The sequence below is a fragment of the Suricata suricatta genome, chromosome 5 (assembly GCF_006229205.1).
Source record: "Suricata suricatta isolate VVHF042 chromosome 5, meerkat_22Aug2017_6uvM2_HiC, whole genome shotgun sequence".
Taxonomy (NCBI): domain Eukaryota; kingdom Metazoa; phylum Chordata; class Mammalia; order Carnivora; family Herpestidae; genus Suricata; species Suricata suricatta.
The window spans coordinates 110,908,547-110,932,380 of record NC_043704.1 but is presented as its reverse complement, the minus strand read 5'-3'; the positions used below and the strand labels follow the sequence as shown (position 1 = coordinate 110,932,380).

The 23,834-nt window shown below is 39.8% G+C and overlaps 3 protein-coding genes across 12 annotated transcripts in view; 1 reads left to right on the top strand and 2 right to left on the bottom strand.

Annotated features, from left to right (window-relative positions):
- Nucleotides 1–23,834, top strand: part of MED12L (mediator complex subunit 12L) — a 320,540-nt gene that overhangs the window by 99,880 nt on the left and 196,826 nt on the right. The gene's annotated exons all lie outside the window — the stretch shown is intronic.
- Nucleotides 259–8,863, bottom strand: GPR171 (G protein-coupled receptor 171). Of its 4 annotated transcripts, none has more exons than XM_029940049.1 (3): nt 8,767–8,863; nt 3,196–4,246; nt 259–1,685 (listed from the first exon to the last, which is right to left on the bottom strand). In XM_029940049.1, exon 2 carries the CDS (start codon nt 4,195–4,197, stop codon nt 3,238–3,240), a length of 960 nt encoding a protein of 319 aa, XP_029795909.1. In that variant the 5' UTR covers nt 4,198–4,246; nt 8,767–8,863; the 3' UTR covers nt 259–1,685; nt 3,196–3,237. The 4 variants fall into 4 exon arrangements, with proteins under 4 accessions (XP_029795909.1, XP_029795908.1, XP_029795907.1 ...); XM_029940048.1 differs by lacking the exon at nt 259–1,685 and adding an exon at nt 2,388–2,406; XM_029940047.1 differs by lacking the exon at nt 259–1,685 and having other exon boundaries at nt 2,829–4,246.
- The window catches only part of P2RY14 (purinergic receptor P2Y14), a 54,258-nt gene continuing 49,972 nt past the window's right edge, over nt 19,549–23,834 (bottom strand). For 5 of the 7 annotated variants that reach the window (XM_029940039.1, XM_029940036.1, XM_029940035.1 and 2 more), the window contains one exon: nt 19,549–21,390. In XM_029940039.1, coding sequence (XP_029795899.1) covers nt 20,346–21,368 — 1,023 coding nt within the window. In that variant the 5' untranslated portion in view covers nt 21,369–21,390 and the 3' untranslated portion in view covers nt 19,549–20,345. Of the gene's footprint in view, nt 21,391–23,004; nt 23,232–23,834 lie in introns of all 7 variants that reach the window. The other 2 variants (XM_029940040.1, XM_029940038.1) reach the window with 2 other exon arrangements.

Genomic DNA, 23,834 nt, shown 5'->3' with positions numbered 1-23,834 from the left:
GGGATTTTGATCTGTAAACTAAAAGAGTATTTATTCTGAGAAAGAGAGAGACAGACAGACAGACACAGACCCACTACATGTGCAAGTGGGGAAGGGGCAGAGAGAAAGAGGGAGAGAATCCCACAGAGCCTGATGCAGAGGTTGAGTTCAGGAACTGTAAGATCATGACTTGAGCTGAAGTTGGATACTTAACTGACTGAGCCACCGAGGCACCCCTAAATATTTTCTTAATTTTTAATTTTATTTTAGAACTTTCAAATTCACATTCACCACACCGATATATTTTTTATTGCAATTTTTCTGTCCAGAGCTTTGTCAAAAGTTTCCCCAATTCTTTCTTGCACATCACTGGCTGAATACATTTTTTAGCTGTTACCTGTACACATTACTCATTTTCAACATAATGCAATAATCACAGTCCTGAAGAGTTTATGGATGAAGTATTACAATGCCTGGGATTTGCTTTAAAATAGTTGGGAGTCAGGAGTGGGGTTAGGCAGGATATTGAAGTCTGGAGTTTTATTAACAGTTAATGAACCAGTGTTGATTCCTCCTTTTGACAAATGTTACATGGTTACACAAGGAATTAACCTTAGGGCACCCCCTGGGTGAAAGGGGAAACTTTCTGTATCATCTTTGTACCTTTTCTATAAATCTTAAAGTATTCCAAAATAAAAATTTGGATAATAGAGCAAATATAGCAAAATGATGAAAATGGCTGAAACTGGTTGAGAATTCTGTGTTTCTCTCTTGGGTAAGCAGAACTTTGCTGGTCTCCCTCATCCATGCATCTGGGTATGGAGGGTACCACCCAAACGTGGGTATCTTTATTCTCTTATTCATATAATCCTTGGTTGCACAGTCATTTCCACCATGTAGCATTCTACAGACTGTCCACTTCTTTAGAGGAAGAAGCATGAATGATTTCTAGTGATTAAGTCTCTTATGATGGATCATGATAAAACTCAACTGTAATACAGTCATAAAAGAACTGCTAAAAAATTGATGTTGGAGACAGTTTATTAATAGCCTTCCATCACCAGTTGCCCTAGACCTCCCTGTACTGTGTTCTTCATGAGTAAGGGGGAATTGAACGTATATGCTAATACAACATTGACATTAGGAATGTGATACAGAGTCTGGTTCTTTCTTAATACAAAGGGAAAGTTTGACTAACTTATCATGCTTGTGAGGAGACTATAAGAATATGCTTGGAAAAAAAATTGTGCGCCTCCCCGCTTCTGCTCCTGATCTTAAAAGATATGGCCCTAGTGAGTGAAGACCGAGGAGAGAAGACTACTGGGAACTTGACTAAAAGATTCAGGGAAAAAAAAACTAGTACTTGTATGTTTGCCTGTTTGAATGATGTCTTGATCTGCCTATCAATTAAAACATGTTTTTAGACCATTGACAAGGACAAGTTCTAGTGCATCAGCATTCTACCAGCCTGTAACGTAACTTTGTCCCTTACACCTATGTCAGATGGGTGATGCCGTGCAGGGCTTCTGTCATTACCACTAGCTTACTAGAATTTGCCCAGTACTTACCATGTTAGAAGTGTAATAGGCATTTTCTCTTGTGCATTTTCTCATTTATTATTTCCTTCAAACTCCAGGAATATTGAAGTTGTACACAGGAATTATCTTGGGTTCAAGCTTCAGAAAATAATTCTTCTCAATGCAGAACTGAAAATAGCCCCAGAATTAAACTTGTTTTGGTAGCTTCTAGGAACACCATTTCTTTCTCTTTTTTTATCTTTTTCTTTTTTATTTTTCTTAACACAAATAGGAAAGTTTATTAAAGTGAAAAGTACCCTCTTCAGATGGGAGAGTGGGTGAGCACACGCACTCACTCACTCTCTCTCTCTCTCTCTCTCTCATTGCCAGGAACACCATTTATTGATCACTACAGCTAGTGCAAATGTATTACCAATTGTTGTAATTATTGTAAAAGTTGGACTTTTACTATTGAAATGAGGAAAAAAAACCCCACACAATCTCAAGTCTGGTTATCTAAACTTTTCAGTCTTCTTTTTCTAGATCTTTTATTTAATACCATTTATTGAATTCTTTCAGCATTACTGACAGTCTAGAGAATTTGATCTAAGGGTTGTGACCCTGAGGGCTGGAGTCACCCATTCTTAAAACTGCCGGTCCCACGCAGGGTCAGCCTCAGACATGGACCAGTCAGCCCAGCATGTGCTGTGTTCCGAAGAAGGCCTTGCTGGGGCACCTGGGTGGCTCAGTCGGTTAAGCCTCCGGCTTCGGCTCAGGTCAGATCTCACGTTCGTGGGTTCGAGCCCCGCGTCAGGCTCTGTGCTGGCCGCTAGCTCAGGGCCTGGAGCCTGCTTCCGGTTCTGTGTCTCCTTCTCTCTCTGACCCTCCCCCTCTCATGCTCTGTCTCTCTCTGTATAAAAAATAAATAAAACATTAAAAAAAAAAAGAAGGCCTTGCTGTGTGGACGTCTATTTTAAGGCCATTTGACCAGTGCTATTTTTCCATACCTTTGATATGAGTTTCTAGTTCCAAAACAGTCGCTTCAGCAATTAGTATAGTTTAACAACCCACTTGGAAATGTTACAGGGTATATTTCGTGTTGCTACAAAATAGAAATAAGAATGCACTGGATTTCTCATCACTAACATTAGAAAATCTTTATTTATAATCTACCGGTAAAATATGAGTATTTATAGTGCATCAAAAGCTGTCTATGTATTTCTAAGCCTTTTTCGAAGTAAACAGCTTTAGTTATTGTATTAAAAAAATTAGATATTAAAAATTGGAGTCATGAGCTGGATGATGGATTAAAAATAAATCAGGCATAGGTGATTTTATATAAAAATCAGCTGGACTTTATTTGGTATGATCTCAATGGTTTTAAATTGTGTTGCCAGAGGGCTTTCTGGCACCTCACTTGGAGATTATTTTGCATATTTCTATTCCCCATATCCAAGCGAATACTTAATGAATGACTCTGAGTCTATGACATAAAACTTCTTTAGATTTCAAGGATAATGCACGGTGTCATGTTGGTTCAACAGGACTTTTTTGGTTTTTTTGTACAAACGTGGGTTAAGGAGCATTAACAACCACAAGAGTACTGCTTCATTGACATTTAGAAACAGTTTCTGAGTAAACCAGACCACATATGGTAGCTGTGTTTTACTTAGGCTCTTTGCTCTTTCCCACTACTTACTGTCAATGAGGCAGAAAGTGGTAGCATGAAAAAGCCCCTATTTTATGCACTGCTTTCACCACTTGATTTTTCTTTTGGAGTCTTGGTCTCCTTATGTGAAGCAAAAGTCTTGGTGACTTTTAAACGAAATGCTTTTGAGAGATGGTAGTACAGGATAGGATCAAAACACAGGTTTGACACCGCCAGGAGCAGTGTGGCCTCTTTCGCTTTGAAGAGTGAGATCCTGGTTGGGCAGTCAGTTATTACCTCTGTCTGGCTGAGGGTGTATGGGATTCGTACGATGTGGTACGGGACAAAGCATATGATGTAGCCTGTGGTCACTAAAAGTATGTTGATGAGGGTCCTTTTCACGTATGGATAATTTTCACTATCTTTGTTTCTGTAGAGTTGTCGAATTACAAGGCAGTTAGATATTAAAATGATGGCTGAGAAATTTAAAAAGATTGCTACACTTATGAAATTTGTCAGCAAATGCCAATTTTTGCCAAACTCCTTTTTGAATTCCATGCATCCCACATTTGGCTTCTCCTCAATGTCTTTGATGGGAATTATCATGTTGGGCACCATTATAAGAAGGATCATTAGCCACACCACGGTCGATATCATTTTGGCAAATCCAGGTTCTTGTATCCGATAAATCTTAGAGCTGTATGTCAACTGAAGACAGCGGTCAATACTGACAAATGCTAGGAAGATAATTGATAAGTACATGTTAATGTAGATGAGGCAGGCTGTCACTTGGCAGTGGAATATCTTCAGCTTCCAGGGCGCCACACCCAAGTCAACCACGATTTTCACTGGTAGCGCCAGAGTGAGCAGGAAGTCGGCTGTAAGCAGGTTAATTAAGTATATGCTCACACACCTGTGGTTTGTCTTGTCCTGTATGAAAGCCCAGGTTGCAAAACCACTCCCAATAATTCCAACAAGGAAAACCAAATAAAAAAAATAGGTGAATGGCTCCAGATCTGTGTAAACTGGGCAGAAGGTAGAACTGTTTGTCATCTTGAGGGAATGTAAGGATGGCTCTTTAAAAAAATATCCAAAGAATCTGTTTAAAAAAAGGGGTGGGGAGGGATGTTAGTAATTAAAATTAGCAATTATTTTCTGTTAAAACACTACATTCACAAATGCTCAGCTTTTCTAATTCTTAGAGGGGATTTTATTGGTGAACTTACTAGATTGTGTGGACTGGTGGGAACATCTGAGATGGTGAGGCAGCCTGGGTTTTCCATGGTGTGATTTCATGATTTTGGAAATCCCATGTAGGTTTGCTTCTAGAAGGGTTTTTTTTTTTTTAAGATTTTACTTTTATTTATTTTCATAGAGACTAATAATAAGTTTTTTGTTTATTTTCAGAAAGCAAGTGAGCCTGGGTAAGTGCCAGCACAAGCAGGGGAGGGGGAGAGAGAGATGGAAAGAGAGAGAATCCCAGGCAGGCTCCACCCTGTCAGTGTGGGAGGGTGGGCTACAACCCACGACCTGGGAGAGCATGACCTGAGCCGAGATCCAGAGTCTGACACTTAACTGACTGAGCTGCCCAGGCATCCCTTAAGATTTCATTTTTAAGTAACCTCGATACCCAACAGGGGGCTCAAACTTACAATCCTGAGATCAAGAGTTGCTCACTTTACCAACTGAACCGGCCAGGCACCCCTAGAAGGGATATTTTTGACATAACACTTTTGTATTCTGGTAGTTCTTTTGTTACCAGTTGGGTTGGAGGTTAGTTTGCAGAGGAGATAAGTGAACTGAAATTCTGAGAAACATAGAAAGGAAATGAGGGTAAAATAGTTCAGTTGTGGCTGAGCCTGAACTATTTCATTGAGGCTTCCTGGCATGCTTTTTTCATAGATTGGCAAGAGCTCTTCATGATGGAGAAACAGGCTGAGAGGGGAGGAAATGGGTGATAGAAAATTGTACTGAAATTTAGAGGGAGTTACTTTGAAACTAGGCCCTTGATTGTGTCATCTACTAGAATATTTTCACAATCAAAACTGCATTTCATTTTTCTTTGTAGCAGAAAGAGTTGAAGGGTTAGAATCTGGTCTTGAATTGGTGCTTCTCCCTTCCTTTTCCCTCACTCCGGTTTCCTGTTGACATAGACCTTGTAGTGTCCAGGTACGTAGCCACACGTGACTATGGCACACTTGAAATGTGGTCATTTCAGATTGACATGTGCTGTGAATGCAAAATACACACTGGGTTTTTAAGATTTTTTAAGTAAAGACTATAAAAAACAATGCAAGTATTAAAATTTCACTATTTTATACAAATAGTACAGTTAGTAAAATAACTCAATATTTTTATGTTTTAGCATATGTTGAAATATTTTTTGATATGTTAGGTTAAATATGATTATAATTGATTTCTCCTGTTTCCTTTTTCTTTTTCAAATGTAGCTACTAGGTAATTCTAAAATACCTTTCTGGTTTGTGTTTTAGTTCTGCTAAACAGTGCTTGTATAGATGTTTCTGTGTCTGTGTTTTTAAAATTATTTTTAATGTTTGTTTAGTTTTGAGAGAGAGAGAGAGAAACAGAGCATGAGCCAGGGAGGGGCAGACCGTGAGGGAGACACAGAGTCTGAAGCAGGCTCCAGGCTCTGAGTTTAGACCTGGGGCTCAAACTCAGGGACTGCAAGATCATGACCTGAGCAGAAGTTGGAGGCTTAATCGACTGAGCCACTTAGGTGCCCTTGTGTCAGTGTTGTTGAAAAATTAGATCGTGGATGTATTTTAAAGGCTTCTAGAACAAGAACATACGATCACTGGTTACAAAATTTTCAAGAAGAAGCTCAGTTATGTTAGTATGAAAAACATCTATCATACTTGACTGATTTTTTTCTCGTAAGTTTAAAAGTGTAGGACATGTCCTTAGAACCAGTGTGATTGACACTGATAATGATGAAGCCATGACATGTCCCCTCCACATCTGGAACAACTGGAGGTTGATAAATGCAAGTGAAACCATTTAGGCTTCATTTACTGCCTCTGGCCGAGTCTAAATTAATGTTCTTAGTGCCACAGGCATATCTCTCTGCTGCTGATTCTTGGTGTGCACACCGTCCTTTTTTTTTTTTTTAAGACCAGAAGATTTTGTGTTTTAGTTTTTAGGAAAAAACTGATTCACAACTTCTTAAAAATAACAAATAAGTATAGTGGCCAAAAAGGCCTAACAAACCCATTCTCTGAAACCTCCATTTAAAAGTAAAACAACAGGGGTACCTGGATGGCTTGGTTGGGCACCCAATTCTTGATTTTGGCTCAGATTATGGTTTCTTGGTTTGTGAGATTGAGTGCTGACGGCATGGGGCCTGCTTGGAATTTTCTGCGGGCCCCCTCCCCCACCCCCCACCCCCCAAAAAAAGCAACAAAAATTTTTTGAAGGCTTTCTGATACTTATTTCTCTCAATTATTTAATGATCCACTGTGTACGTCTTGGGATGAAGCAATCTACAAGCAGACTGATAAGGCAGATATACATAAAAATTTATAAGATGTCATTTAAAAGGGTACATGTCCTTCCTCTTTGCCTACTTGGGAGAATACTTCAGAGTTCATGCGTAATTCATTCTGTACTAAACTCAGTGAAAATAGTTGAATACGTACTTGGCGTCTGATGCTGTGCTAAGTAGTTTACCTTTCACCATTCCTGTCATGTTGGTGTTATTTACAAATGAGAATACTGAGGCATAACAAGGTCAAGTAACACACAGTGTAGCTGTTAAATTGTAGAACCGGGACTCCAACTCAGAAGTCTGATCTCAGAAGCTATGTTCAAAACCACTCTAGAACGACGTTGTAGTAAGAGTAATAATGATGATAGTGAAGATGATAATTACTATTCTTATAGCAACCAGCCTTACTAAGTGCTTACTATGTGGCAGGAACTCTGTTTTCAGCAATTTTCATTTTCATATAAAAGAGCAGAAATAAAATATCATTCTTAACTTTCCCTAAATACTTGTAAAGAAAGCTCAAACTTCAAGTATTTTGATGTATATATTTAAAAAACAAACCTACATTCTAGCTTTTACATCTAATCCTCCTTTATGTTCAAAGTTCCTGTGACCTACTTGTTTTAAACCATCCTTGTGGTCTTTATCCCACTTCTCTTGATGGGTGAGATCTCTACTCTTCTGTGACCTGCTCCTTCCTGCCTTTGTGCTTTTCGTTGTGATAAAATTTGCGGGATCAGAGGACTTTAAGGATGGAGGGAACCTGTATTCATAGCGTCTAGTCCAAGTCTCAGATCTGTTGAGGACATTGAGTTCTGACATTTGAGTATTGCTCAGGGTTTTCCAGCCTGTGACAGCAGGCTAGATTCTGACCATGTTGATTATTTTCTAGGCTTTCTGCCCTTATCCTTGCTAAGTCCCAATTCTTTTCATCTTCAAAGGCCAGGAATAATCTCTTCATGTCTGAAGTCTACTCTAGGTTTCACTGTCTTAGAACTCTGCTTTGTGATAGCAACCATTTATTTGAACCTTGGCATTCTGAGCATCCTTTTCTTCTCTGGGTCCAAAGCTAGTATTGGTATCAATTGACATTTGTTTCTGTCTCCCACCTTTGCTCAGTATTCCTTTACCGGGTGTTAGGATTTTGGCTTATGCTCTTGTATTTCAAATGTTATATAATAATAGTTAACAATACTGTTTTTGTAAGTGCTCCTATTGCTAATACTTATGCTAATTTATACAAAAAAGTCTCCTTTTATAGATGAATATATGGTAAAGAGGAGTATTAGAAAATTATTTGTTGTGATCAATTAATATTCTCTATAACTAGAACTGGCCATACACCCATTCCAATACCACTTAACGGTGATTTACTTAAAAATAATTATAGTGTGACTATTTATCTGATGATGCAGGCAAATCACACAGTGGCTTTGCACTTGGTTTTCATGAACCTCAGTTTAGACTGCAATGAAAAACATCTCATATAAAGTTGTTGGTATATCAATTAGAGGTTAAATTACACTCTAACAACACTGATTTATCACAGATTAGAAAATCAAGTGTTTTATAATTATTTTATAAACCAATTATTTAGCCTTTGGAAATTTGAGATACACAGAGGTGATAAAGCAAAATAAAAGATTTCAAGTATCTCCTTTGTTTGGACAGAGTGCCCATTGCCTAGAAAACAAACAGACTCATTAGATTTGTATTGAAACACAATACAATGTTTTTGAATTTATCTATCATAATGTTTCTGGAGGAAAGTCCTTTTAAGACTTTTTGTACCCTGTTGTAAAACCTACAACATGGTGTTTATCCATTTTGTTATAAAATATAATAACATTGAGTGACTGAATAGTTAGGTTCACCTATGGGTAAGTATTCAGTTTTGTATAAATTAAGCTTTTTTTGGAAAGGGATGGCCGGGGTCATCAGTAGAGGAAAGTTCATAGTGAGAATCTATTTAGAGTTTATTTATGGGTGCCCCCTTACACAGCAGCCTTATTACTTGTAAGCATTTCCAACTTACATGTTTTAAACCTGAAAATCATAGCTTCCCTTTCCACAGAAAGATATTTGAACACATCAAGTATTTAAAGAGACCTACCTGGGGGGGGGGGTGGTCTCTGAGCCCCTGCGGGCTCCCTACAGGTCTTCACAGAAGCATGAGATGGTGGCCTAGCCTCAGCAGTAGCAGCTCCATTGCACGAACAGTGGCTGTACTAAAAATTTCCTTTCCTTTCCGTGTGGTTTTAAAGTGTTGCATATTGACGTAGATGAAACTGTGGTTTGTAAATAGTTTAACTCTATGAAAGTCTCCCAAAGAGGTTCTTTTCAATTTTGTGTATGCTTTCTGAAGCAATTTAGATTTGTGTATTCTTTTTGAGGAAAGATTTTTACTTGTCCATTGTAGTACCTTTTTTTTTTTTTTTTTTTTTAGCACCCAGGATGTGTTTTCCATCATAATGATATTAAAGAACATCACTTTTTGTGCCTTGAAAGGGGTGTTATGAGTTAAATATATTAGGTCTTCAAGCAAAGTTTCTGATACTCATCAGCCTTTGGAAGTTATAATTAAAACAGTTAATAATTACTCTGCTGAGACATCTATTAATAAATGACAACAAAAAAAGATGTGATATAACATAGTCCGGTACAGTTCATGTTTCATTTATCTTTATTTTTTGGTCATTTTAGAAAATTCTGGGAATTGAACCAGAGGAAGAAAATTATATGCACAGAGATAATCTCCGTTAAAATTTGTGCTCTATAAATTGGCACAACTTTTGGCATAGATTTAAAAGTTCTTTTTTTCTCTGTGTACATCCATTTAAAGTGTTGTTATATTGTACATACTCTGGTATAGGTGTAATTTTTTCATCAAGGATGTATTGGCTCTTTTTCGTGGAGTGATGAGCATAGGCCTGCCAGGAGCATTTGTCAGTGTGGACAAACCAGCTTCATGAATTGAGACGGGTAGTAATCAATAGATTGTGTATGAAGGGCCCTTCCTGTGCATTTAAAGTGTTTGGTTAGATGTGCATTCTGCTTGTGGTGAGCACATGTTCCCTGAGTGTCAGAATGGCACTCACCGTGGTGAGGGACCTAAAAAGACTCAGTGTATCTCATCCACATCATCAAGGGGCTTTGCTAGGTTATCTGCCTTGAATCAGGGTAGCTTTTGAGCTCAAATGTCAACTTTATTTTCTAGAGCGCGAAGTGTGCTGGTCCAAAGCTGATTTGTAAGCACAAAACCATTTCTTCATCAGTTAGGGTCTGATTTCTAGTGTTGCTTTATTGGTCTGGTAGTGGCTTTGGTTTTGTCTTTTTTTCTCCAGATGATTAGTCCGTTTTCCAGATAATAAGGAGAAAAACCCCACCAAACCTCTCCAGAATCTGAAATGAATCCCTTTTGATATTCATTTTCAAAAAGAAAAGATCTCTCAAGACAGTAAATGAGATGTTAAGCTAAAGAGAATTTAGGAAGAGTTTAAGGGAACTTTGAAGAAAAAACCACAACAGTGTAAGGATGCTTAGGAGGATAGTGGCTATTTGTTTCACATTTTCTGGTGTTTTTCCAAATTCATGTAGTGATACTAGTGATGATGATTAATATGAATATCAGTAATATTACCACTGTTATTATTTAGCAAAATAAAACTTTTTACATATATTCATTTATAAATTAGAAAATCCCTACACCTTAAACCTTGTATTTGAGTTTTTTAGTTAAGTATCAATGTTAATTTTCATAATAACAGTGCTGGGAAATAATCCCTCTTTTACGATTTGTATTCATTGTTGGATAGGACTCACTGAAAAATACACTTCAGAAAAGGTGCCCTTGCAAGGCGTCAAGTAAGTGAGCTATTGGGCTCAGGGGTTACATTCTTTGGGGCACGGAGAGGGTGGGATGGAGAGAATTTGGGGACACAGCTGGCTGCCACCTGAACGGTGAATGGTGCTAACACCTTAGAGAGCAAAACTGGAATGAAAGGTTTTTGCTAGTAAAGTTTTTTTTTGTTTTTTGTTTTTTGTTTTTTAAGGAAGGCTTATCTGTGGTACTTCCCTGTTCTCTTTGGGGGTATAGACAGAATTAAGAAGCCTGCTCAGCTATGCTTAAAAATCTAAGGCTGAATTTGCCTAAAAATCTGTGTCTGGATTCCCAGATCTAAATGAACTGAAGTACCCCTGTTCTCAGTGTTCTGTCTCCTTTTTGGAATGGTGAGCAGCCAAACTTTTAATAATGAAACTGAACCATGTTCTTCCTTTTGAGGATGAGGTTGAGGCAACCTGACATTTTGTGGAAGTTTATTCAGAGCGGAAAGATCCTTTTTTGTGGCTACCGTCCCTGCTTTGTTTTTGTTTTAACGTGCATGAGTTCCATTTGACCTTCCAGAAGTCACTTCTTTATCTGTCTCATTAAGGACGAATGTCTGTCAGCGCGTGTTTGGCAGAGTTCTGGGAAATTAGATACTCTAGAGGGACAGGGAGGGACAGGGAAAGAGAGAGAGAAATACTCTAAACCAGTATTTCAGAACCCCAAGTATGAAGGAGTGAGGTGAAGTTATTTTTTCCTTACCTTGGTCTTGGCAAGGTTTTAAGAAATGACATACTGGTTACTTTAATGGATATTTTGTTGTTTAAAATAAAAATCAAGGGGCACCTGAGTGGTTCCATTAGTTAAGTGTCCGCCTTTGGCTCAGGTCACAATCTTATGGTTCATGGGTTTGAGCCCTGCATCAAGCTCTGTGCTGACAGCTCGGAGCCTGGCGCCTGCTTTGGATCCTGTGTCTCTGTCTCTCTATGCCTCTCCTCTCCTCATGCTGTCTGTCTGTCTCTCTGTTTCGCAAAAATAAATGTTAAAAAAAATTTAAAAGATCAAAACAAAATTGCACCACAAGTTGAGACTTGTAAAAGAAAATTTTTATTGTAGTCAGCTCCTCCATGCCCACAAAAATCATGCCTTTGGTTTTATCAAACACAAATGCCAAGCAGTGTTTTGGCAGAAGTGTCATTTTTAATGCTTAACATTCTCAAAATTTGTTTTTTAAACATAGCACAGTAGCCCTTTAAAGGGAGCTAAGGGGGAATGGGAAAATGAATAGGTAGCCACCGCCACAGCCAGACACGGGGCTGGGAACTTATGAGATGTTAGGAGAGTCCTCACTTGACAGGTGGGGAAAGTAAGGCCTTGCCCAACGCTGCACGGTTAGACTCAGTGTGCCGGCGCCTCATTATGCTTCTTAGAATACAAGTGTTGGGCGGCCACAGTGGGGACAATGGAGTCCGCCTGGTCCTTCCAGGGGCCCCTGCCCCACGCCTCCCTGCATGTTCCCAACTTCTTGAATTGAGGTGCTACTGAATTTCAGAGTTTGCAACTCACTATGGTCTCAAATCAAAGTAGTTTGTATCCCGAAGTGTTTTTATGACTCTTGGGGCAAGGGGCTGTTCCTCGATTAAGAAATGCTGATGATCAAGATGGTTCTCCAGCAGCATGAGTGGCTCCCTGCGTACCTTCTCTCTGGAGCCATTGGGCTTCAGGGTCACATTTTGGAATTTTTTAAAAGCACATAATCCCCTTTTCCACCGGGGACTTTTTTACCCCAATAAAGTTCAAAGACTTTCCCCCTGACTCACACTGAGACTGGCAGCTTCCAATCTGAGAGCGATGGATGTGATTAGACCAGAGGACTTTACTTTTAAAATGTGTATTTATTTATTTTGAGAGCTAGAGAGTACAAGCAGCAGAGGAGGGTAAGAGGGAGAGAGGGACAGGGAAAGAGAGAGAGAAATAGAATATTCCAAACAGGGATCTTATGAAACCTAACGTGGCCTGAGCCGAAATCAAGTCAGACACTTCACTGACTGAGCTCCCCCAGGTGCCCTGAGAAGAGTAGGATTAAAACCGAAGTTTAGAGCTTCCACGACCGATGGGGCTGTTTCTGCACTACTTAAACTCTATCGCAGTTTTCCCTTCTTAATGAAACAGTAAAAAAGTTGGAACTATTTTGAAGGCAACAGTGTTTCACACTTTCTTGGAATATGAACTTAGTTACGTGAGTGGCTGAGTATATTCATTCCCCTTGCCTGTCTTTTTGGTTTCCTCCCTTTTTGTTGACTATACAGTGTTAACTGGGTCAGCTTACAGTCCGTTTTACGTTTCAGTTGTGAAACTGTGTGATTTGATTCGTGGATATGAAATAATTAATAAGGGGAAACCCCTAAGAAAGAAGTCTTAAAGGTTATCTTGTTTCTTTTTAGTCACTGAAGTTCTTCCCCCTCTCCCCCCCACTTCAGTGGTTAGGGTCCATTTCTTAAGAAGTTGTGAGTAATATGTTTTCAAAGCTCAGAATACATTTTACAAACTCTGTTGTCACTTTCCAGGAGAAGGTTCCCTGGAGAAATTCTCCCTATCCCTTGCCATGCAAGCCTGTGCTTTTTGATCAAGTACTTAAGGAAAATCCCAACAAGCATTTATTTATTTATTTACATTATTTTAATTAAAAATATTTTAAAATGTTTTTATTCTTATTTATTTATTTATTTATTTATTTATTTATTTATTTTTTTGAGATAGCATGGGAGGGTGGGAGCAGAAAGGGAGAGAGACACAGAATCCGAAGCAGGCTCCAGGCTTTGAGCTGTCAGCACAGAGCCTGATGCAGGACTCAAACTCATGAGCTGTGAAATCATGACCTGAGCCGAAGTCAGACACTTAACCAACTGAGCCACCCAGGCGCCCGTCCAACAAACAGGCTGCTGCCTGAGCTCCCATACTAGGGAATATTCAGAAAGTTAGAGTAGAGAGGGTGATGAGGAATATGCAGAGATCCTGCAGCGATGCTGGTAGGACCTGCAGGAATCCAGGCAGTGCAGTCCTTCTGGCTGAGGTGAGGTGAGGAGATGCTTCTGAGGAGTGGCACATGGTGTCAGGCATGGGGGATGGTGCAGATGACTGAGCTGGAGGCACGTGTGTTTGCTGACTCTCGGGCAGTTGGGGTGCTTGGAGTACCTGAGCAAGATCCACATTAGGACAAAGCCAAGACCAAATCTTGGATCCCTATGGTCAATCTTGGATGCTTTAATAACAACTGAGAGCTCAGTAAATCTGGGGGCGTTGGATTCCATACGATTAGGTAAGAAAGCAGAAGCCAGGAAACCAAGTAGGGGCTTCTCATTTTGAGTGGGAAGCAACGAGGAGCTGCAGTCAGATGGATGGGAAGGGATGGGAGCCCGCAACCATTGCAGAAGTGCAGCCTGGGCTGTGGTGTAGCCCTGGGAGGGGGCCAGACTGCGGTTTCCTTCCCTGCAAGGGAAGTCCGGGGAGAGGACCTGGTTTGATGTAAGTAGAAAGGCCAGTTTGAGTGTTGGCTCATTATGTTTTTACTGCTACCTCATTATTTGATGAAGCAGAGATTACTTTTTATTTTATTCCTTCTCTTTTAGATCTTAGATATTTCTTAGTGCTTCCTCAGTCATAACCAGGACATTCTGCTTTTGCTTTTTTGGTTTGCGTGTTCATTTGTTTTTTGGATTTCACATAGAAGTGAAATCATATGTTACCTGTGTTCTTGTCTGACTGACTTCACTTAGTTTCATACTCCCTAGGGCTGTACATGTTGCAAATGACAAAATATCATTTTTTTAATGGTTGAGTAATATTCCATTGTGTATATATTCCACGTCCTCTTTATCCATTCATCTGTGGTTGTACACTTCGCTCGCTTTCATACATTGGCTATTGTAAATAATGCCTCTATAAATAGAGGGTGATTCACCTTTTAAAATTAGTGTCTTCCTTTCTTTGAGTCAGTTCTCAGCAGTGGAATTACTGGATCATATGGCATTTCTGTTTTTAATTTTTTAAAGAAATTTGTACTTTTTTTACAGTGGCTGCACCAATTTACATCCCCACCAACAGTGCATGAGGATTCGTTCTTCGCCACATCTTTGCCAACACCGGTCATTTTCTTTTCTTTTTTTTTTCCTTTTTAAAAAAAGTTTATGTATTTTGAGAGAGAGCATGTGTGTGCAATCAGGGAAGGGGCAGAGACAGGGAGAGAGAGCAGTAATGTTGACTAATATTCACGTGTCTGTTGGCCATCTGTATGTCTTTTTTGGAAAAATGGCTATTCAATTCATTTTTTAATGATGTTTTCCTGGTGTTGGATTTTATAAATACTTTATATATTTTGGATACAAATCCCTTTTCAGCAGTTAAATTGTTTGCAAATATTTTCTTCCATTTGGTAAATTGCCTTCTTTTTTTAAATTTCTTATAGTGTCTTTATTTTATTTTGAGAGACAGAGACAGAGTGAGCAGGGAAGGAGCAGAAAGAGAGGGAGACACAGACTCTGAAGCAGGTTCCAGGCTCTGAGCTGTCAGCACAGAGCCCGACGCAGGGCTTGAACCCATGGACTGTGAGATCATGACCTGAGCTGGAGTTGGCCGTTTAACCGACTGAGCCACCCAGGTTCCCCATTTTGCCTTTTGGTTTTGTTGATGATTTCTTTTGCTGTGCAAAACCAGGATGTTCTCAATGTCATTTTATAAACACTTAGGGAGCTCTTATTTTGAATAGTGTTGGTGGAAGTCCTGGTTTTCCTATATAACAAAAGCATTTTCTGTTTCACTCATCTAATAACTTTCATAGTATCAACCAGATAAGAAGATACATTTGGTCATGGCATTGCAAGTTTTCTGTTTTTAGTTTTTGTTTCTTTAAACAGTGGGGTTGGTTTTTAAACTAGAAGGTGAATTTAATATGAAGTTGACAATGGCCTTTAATTCAAAACAAAATGAAGATTAACTTCTCATTTTAATCAGTAAATGTCAGAGAGAGCTAGTGTTCCTTCAGAACTGCTCTGGTGTAAAAAGTAGAATGTAGGAGTGCCTGGGTGGCTCAGTCAGTTAAGCATTGACTTCATCTCAGGTCATGAGTTCAAATTCCACATCAGATTCACTGCTGTCAGCACAGAGGCTGCTTTGGATCCTCTGTCTCTGCCCTTCCCCCCTTGTTTTCTTCTCTTCTCTTCTCTTCTCTTCTCTTCTCTTCTCTTCTCTTCTCTCTCACTCTCAAACATTAAAAAGTAGAATGTAAATAACAGTTTGGTAAAAAAAAAAACCTACTAGTTACATGTAGAGAATCTTTTAGTTTAAAAAAGGATTATCAAATTATCTTAAGTAGTGTGGAGTATTGTCTAGAGATGAGAGCCACATTTCAGAGATTCAGAGATGAGAGCCACATTTCAGTATTCTTTTATGTCTGAAGATGGGATATTTAGACAGTAAGTCCTTAAAACTTTATCATGCACTTTGGAGGGAGGTTTAGCAGTTGGCCAGGGACCTGGGATTATGGAGAGAATGGGGAAGGACTATAATTCTGTGCCTCCCCTGATATGTGGGGCAGAGCTGATGACATCCGGAGGCTGGGAGTAGAACACGATGGCCCTGGGTCCACAGTCTTGGGTTTCAAGTCCCCAAAGCACTGTAGGTGCTGGGAAGTGGGTTAGGATGGGTCATGAGGGGATTTTAATTTTGACCAGGAGAGAAGTCAGACAAGGACCACTTTCAAAAAGTAACAAGTAGTTTCATAAACTTTGTCAATGAAGATACTTTTCATATATTTCATTGTTGTTGAGATGGGCCTGTTTACATAACACTGCTTTTCATGCTCATACCGCAGTTTCTACTGGAGGTGGGAGAGAGAGAAGTGGGGTAGCTTCCTGTATTTCCTGTCAACTCTGAGACTTCTTTGGAACATTCTGCAGGTCTTTCTGTAGAGCACATTCTCAAGTACCGGGGGACCCAGTGTAGCTTAAAAACTCAGGTGCTTGTGGTGAAAAAGAGCAATATACACTCGGCTGTAAGAAAAAGTAGACAACAGGGAAAGCTGTGGGTGATAGTGAGCTGAGCGCTCGAGCCTCCGCCAGAAAGGCTGTGACAGGCTCTCAGCTCCAGCCAATTGTTGCCCCATGTTTTCAAGAGATACAAAGCCACACATTATTAATTGTTAGGGCAGCAATTAAAAAGAAAACGCACGTGTGGATAGAGCATGTGATGGTGCCGCTAGCTGCTTTGCAGCATGTGGACTGGTGAAATCTAATAGAAAAAGGTGTTCAAAAGTGGCTTCTTGACTTTGACTGAAAATCTCGAATTAAGAGGAATTCTCACATTTTAACGAAACTGCAGTTCCATTGTGATGCAGAATTGACTCAGCTACCAGCTACTGTTTAAAGTCTTGTTTTTAATATAGACAAGAAACATTTGCCTATAAGAATCAAGACACAGATGATAATCACAGAAGAGTACACATGAAAGCTGCCCCCAAGTCTTGTAATGGGCCTGCCCCCCATGGTGCTCACCTGTTGGTGATCTCCTCAGTCTGCCTCTCTTTTCCCAGCTGTCAAAGTGAGACTTCTCCAGGTCTCCGCCATATGCTGCCACAGCACCGCCCTGCCCCTGATGTGAGGCTCAGACCATGACTGATAATCCGCATGTCTGACCCCACTGGCTGCAGGTTGGGATGGGACATTCACTTCTTTGACCCAGTGAGAACAAGTACTAGATTTTTGAAGAAATTCTCTGGAGGGCTGGCTCAAGACTAGAAGTGCTTCTTTCATTTTATTACCACACCCTAAAAAGAGCCCACAGCTTCCTATGAGTTGAAACTAACTCCATGGAAGGTGGCTGGATAAAGGGTATAAACCCAGCCTATGTGACCTCAGCGGAGGCCCTAGTCAGCCCTGAAATAAAACCATACCCACAGAAGTTGTATTTTTATGTCACCTCAAATGAAAAAATTATGATGCGTTGGCTTCACCTAGAAGATTAGATCAGAAATTCTAGAAAACTTCCTCACACTAATTTTTGTTTCTGCTGGGGGATAGCAGGAATGTTTGTACCATGAGTTCTCCATTCTGTCCTTAATCCTATTGCTGCTCCCTCTATCCTTTGACTCTGGACAAGAAGAAGAAGAAGAAAGTTATTTTTGTTAATACGGAAAATATCTGTGAGATCAAAAGAGAGCATCATTTTTAGCCGATCACCCCCCTAGAGTGACATGAGACTTCCTTTTGGGTAAACCACACTGTGAGCTTTGTGGGGAGAGAGGCGGGTGAGAGAGACCTGGTCTTCAGAGGTAAGAGCTATTACTGCCTATTGCTCACCGCTTCTCTGCAAGATACTGGTGGCGAGCAAATTACCATTTCCTGACAGGACATCCCCACAGAAGAACCACTTTCCTTTCCCCTAATGCCACTTTTTAAAATACTTTAACCATTTCAGAGCACTGCTTCTATAGTATGATCAAATGCTGTTTTACACTCTGTGATCAATATTGATCATAAGCCATATTGTAAACTAGCTACAGAGAAGAAGCAAATTATTCCATAACATAATTTAAGCAATAGTACTGGTAATCTGAGGGAAGTTTCCGTGTGATTCCAGTGTTGACCTTGCTCTCCCATGTTTTTTGTTGTGGTTCTGGACCTAATAGGTAGTACCTGTTAAATCTGTGGTTGCTTGCCTGGATTCTCATCTGGCTTGCATGTTGTTTCCTGGAAAATCGTGACTCCCATCTGCTATAGCACTCTGGTTACTCAGTTTCTTCTTGGCTTTCGTTTTCTCCAGGGGCCCAGTAGGGGGTGTGATAAAACCACCAGTGTTGACTGGTTTGTCCTGGCCTTTGGAAATTGTGAAGCATAAACAGCCAGTTTCTTTTGCTGATATAGTTAGCCAGACATATGTAGCAGGTATTATTTTCACAAGCGTGTTTATCATAGGTGGGAGATTTTGTTCTCTTTAGAGGATATTTGACCCAGAGTTGGGAGCAGAGAGTTTTTACCAGGGTGGAAGGTAGACACAGAGTGAAAACCTTCCCAGTTCTTCTTCAACTTAAGATGTATTTTCTGAGTTTTTCCTAAAATCTCTGGAGAGGTCCCAGAGCATTTGAAATACTAATTTTGAAAAAGTAGCAAAAAATTTTTTGAATTCTCTATGTAACTTTCTTTAACTTTTTTGTTTATTTTTGAGAGAGAGACAGAGTGCAAGCAGGGGAGGGGCACAGAGTGAGGGAGACACAGAATCCAAAGACAGGCTCCAGGCTCTGAGCTGTCAGCACAGAACCCGATGTGGGGCTCGAACTTACAAACCATGAGATTATGACCTGAGCTGAAGTTGGACGCTTAACAGACTGAGCCACCCAGGCACTTCTGTCTTCCTGTCTTCATGCGTAATTGAGCATATTAAAGAAACCACCTCTGTTTTGACTATGAAATAATTTCATATTGTTTTTCCATACCTTGATTTTTAAGGCAAAAACTCTGATACTATTGAAAATAATATTTTTATTAGTACATATACAGTAAAGCAAAAAAGTACATATACATGACTTACAAAAATGTCTGAAAATAACATTTGGAAGATGGCCTGGCAGTTAAGAGCAGAGAAAGAATTTCGTTTTGCTACCTCACAAGTCAGCAACCATATCCCATATCTACACAGTTTATTTTTTTTTTAATGTTTTTATTTATTTTTGATACAGAGAGAGAGAGAGCATGAGAGTGGGAGGGGCAGAGAGAGAAGGAGACACAGAATCTGAAGCAGGCTCCAGGCTCTGAGCTAGCTGTCAGCACAGAGCCTGACGCGGGGCTCGAACCCACGAACGTTGAGATCTGACCTGAGCCGAAGTCGGAGACTTAACCGACTGAGCCACCCAGGCGCCCCCATATCTACACAGTTTAAATCCATCTCCTTTTCAGAAAATGTCACAACTTTTCCTTTCATGCGTAATTTCTCACTCATAATTGTAAATTTTAGATTTTCCACTTTTTAAGTCTGGTTGCTTTCAGAGAAAGCTGTTTCCCCTAGATGTTTGTATGCATATTCATGCTGTGTGTGTTTGTTAGTATGTGTGTGTCTGTGTCTTTGTACCAGTCGTCATGTTTTTTTTTCTGCTATACCATTCAATAGGGGAAGTTCCTGGCAACATATACCAATACCCAGTTTCCTTCAGTCAAGTCCACTTAAAAATATTTTACACCAGAACTGCAGGCTCAAGATGTGGCTTAGTAAGTTTTTATAGAAAACATATCCAAAATGTATCTTACTATTGTCTTCAAAATGTTACCAGAAAAATGTATCACATTTTGTTTTTACTGCAAAGAACAGAATTTATATCAACTTTCCTTTGAAATGCTATAAATCAGTAGGGGATTTCCTAAGTGAAATCAGAGAAAATTTGACTTTTCACTCCACACAAGCCTCTAGTTCTTTATGAAACTCTGCCTGCTTTTAGGTTGGTCTTGAGTAACCCTGTTGAAAAAAACCACATAAGTTAAATTCTTACATTTAGAGAAGGAACATGCCCCAGTGAATTGTCTTGATTGCTTCCTATTTCCTTTACTTTATGCTAATTGAACTCCTACATTAACTGACCAGACGAGTAATTATAAATTGGAAACTTCTGTTTTGATGGAGTAAAATTGAACAATGCATGTATTACTTTTTCTACTGCACTTACAAAAAAGCAGGGGGGAACTTCTATTTTGTATTCATTATTATACTAAATTGGATAGTCATGCCTAGAGCTGATACTTAGTAGCATGGGCATGTTTCTTTTTTATTCTTCTTAGGTAACTGCAGATTGCAAAGTATGTACATGGATTCTTTTTGAAAGGTGGGAATTCACAGGGTGTCTATGCTTTCATGCATTGTATTTCCTCTTTTGGTTTTAGAAGTGTCTGAGTCATACTGAGCTTTTAATGGGATGTGCAGTTTCTTACACAAGATGTCTCTAAATGGCTGGCATAGGAAGAAATAAATAATAGGGTCTAGGCATACATTTGCAGCTGATAGTAGTAGAGTACATTCTTTTATGTAGAGCAGAATTTCTTTTGATTGGCAGCTGTAATGAGCTTCTGTCTGGCTCTGTGTGTAGGGGATTCTCGCAATGTGGTAGGGCACAAAACAGACAAAAAATACGAACATGATGCTGAATATGTTGCGGCTAGATTTCTTCTTGACCGAAACGGAATTCCGCCTGGATTTCAGGTGGGACTTAAAGATTTTCCTCGTGATAGCAGTATAGAAAATGATCAGCAAAAGAAACACAATCCAGAAGATGCCCACAAAGATGTAGTTTGATGCCTTGTGCCACTTTCGCCCCAGTTCATTTTTAAGTTCCACACACTTTATATGCGGAGCCTGCCCATTCTTCACTTTCTGGTTGGTCAGGATAATGTTGGGGACAGCCAGAAGGAGCAGGAGCACCCACATCGTCACTGACAGAAGTTTGCTGTAGTTTACTGAATGGATGAAGGAAGTGGAAAGAGGCTTTACAATTTTATAATACCTGTCAAAGCTGATGAGTCCAAAGAACACGATGCTGACGTACATGTTGACGTAGAAGAGCACGGCTGAGACCCTGCACACAAACATGTTTATCTGCCAGGGTCCCAGGCCTGAATCCCCAAGAATCTTGAAAGGAAAAGTCAGGCTCATCAGAAAGTCAGCGACAACAATGTTCTTGAGATAGACAATGAAACTCTTGGAGCTGGGCACATAAAAGAATATCCACGCAGATACACCATTGAGCAGGATCCCCACAACAAAGACGACCAAGTAGAGCACGGGAATGATCCTCTGAGTTATGAGGGCGTTCCGGGAGCAGGCCTCGTTCGGAGGTTGTGTGGTGGTGGAGTTGATCATTCTGTAACTTCTGCAGGGAGGCCTGGAAAGCCATGAGACCTAGTCACTCAGAGGGCACTTACGGCACCTACTAAATAATTGGCCGAGTAATAAAGGCCAGCGGGTATAGTCAAACATGTTGTGTTCTTGAAATTAACTGTTAGCTCTATATTAGCCACTCCTTCTTTGTTCCCTCCCTCCCGACCTTCTTCTCTATCTTCCTTTTGGAAAGGGAAGACTAGCATATACAGATGACAAGAAAGAAAAATGGGAGAATCAGGACAGTCTGAGAACTGTATGTAAGGGGATCAGTGTTTCCCTAAAACGTCAACAGTTTCTTTGAAAACTCTAAAGTTTGAGAAAGTACTCATTTAAATAAAGTTTTAAAAAGTAACAAAACTGGGGCACCTGGGTGGTTCAGTAGGACAGGCGTCCAATTTTGGCTAGGTCATGATCTCTCGGTCTGTAGGTTTGAGCCTGTGCTGATGGCTCAGAGCCTGGAGCTGGCTTTGGATTCTGTGTCTCCTTTTCTCTTTGCTTCTCCCCCATTTACACTCTGTGTCTCTGTTTCTCACTCAACCTCTCTCTCTCAAAAATAAACATTAAAAAAGGTTTTAAAAGGTAAGTATAAAGACAGAGAATGTTTTTTTTCTTTTCTTTCCTTTTTTTTTTTCATTTCCTTCCTTTCTTCTTTCCTTTCTACCCTCCTCCCCCACCCACCCAGCATGGAGCCCAACATGGGGCTTGAACTCCAAATTTTTGTGATACCAAAAAAAAAAAAACCAACCAAAAAAACCCCCAGCCAAGTCCACTCTAGATATGTTCTTATATGGTAGCCACTAACCATATGTGGCCTTAGAGTACATAATTTCAGCCAGTCCAGATTGAGATGTGTTGTAAGTGTAAAATGCACACTGATTTTTACAGACTCAGCACCAAAAAAGGAATGTAAATTATGTATTGAAATATTTTAGAAATATTCCATTAAACTGTATTTTATTTTCATGCAATTTTACTTAAAAATTTTTTTTTAATGTTTTATTTATTTTGGATACAGAGAGAGAGCATGAGAGGGGGAGGGGCAGAGAGAGAAGGAGACACAGAATCTGAAGCAGACTCCAGGCTCTGAGCTAGCTGTCAGCACAGAGCCTGATGCAGGGCTCGAACCCACGAATGTGAGATCTGACCTGAGCCAAAGTCGGAGGCTTAACTGACTGAGCCACCCAGGCGCCCCTAATTTTACTTTTTTTAAAGAATATGGCTACTAGAAAATTTAAAATTACATATGTCGTTTGCACCATATTTTTATTGCCCGTACTGTCCTAGGTATTACCCAAAACCTTCTTTTGTTAGGGAATCCTGTATGTTCACTGATGTTAGACATACTGATATAGAGCACAGGAAAGATTAAAACTTCTTTGACAGATTATTTGGTACATTAAAGCAAATGTTCACTGCCCACCTTATGTGTAACATCAACATCCTGCTGAAAACCCTTCCGTGGTCATTCCTTGGCTGTAGGACAAAGTCCTAACTCTTTAATGCTGACCCACGGAAGCCCCTTCTTGGTCTCACGTCTGCTTCCTGTTTCCTCAGCCAGGAATTCCTGCTGTCCTTAACCTATCTACCCCTTTGTAGGTTCCAAGATTTCTCTCACCTTGGACCTTTGCACAAACTTTCATTTGTATGGAAAGCCTTTTGCTACCTTTGTGGCTCATTAACTTCTCTTCATCTTTGCGGATAGGCTTGGATGTCACTTCCTTTAGAAAATGTTGCCGCCTTTGGTTGGGGTGGGTTTTAATCCTTTTGTATGTATGCTCCTACTTCTGTGCCGTCTCAACACCCGTCTCTCTGTTTCTTTCTTTCTTCTGCTACAGTAAGCCCCTTCATAGAGAAACCATGTTATTTTGTTTTATTTTTTTACCATTGTATTCCTCGCATTATATTTAGGGGATTAGAGAGTTAAAATATTTGTGAAATAAAAGAACATGGAATCTGGGAATTTAAGATCTGAATCCTTACTCTTAAGAGATGTACAGGTAGTCAGTGATTGTGGGAAAGAATGTAGAGGACAAGGGGTCCCTTGAGATCACAGACTGTATCTTGTTCATCTTTGTATTCCTGGAGTCAAGTACAGTGTTTCCAGAGTGAGTGAAGAGTGTTGTCAGTAAAACTAAGGAATTGTGAGAAAGTTGAATTTGGAAATGTGGAATATGAAATTCAGTTACATTCCATATAAAATAGTCGTTCATGCAAGCTTTGTGTGCTGCCTCCTACACAAGACTACCTTGCTTCTGTGTAGTCTTCCTTCATGCCTGTTATATGGCAAAACTGGAAATATTTCTAGGCAATTGGTTTTGCCATTATTCCCTGGACTTCCTCTGGAAGGAACTCTTCTTGCACACTTGGCTCTGATCGTAATAGTTCGTAGACCTTTGCTTCCCTGTAGGTCTTCTGTAGCCTGCTTCAAAGTTTAGATGGTAAGCA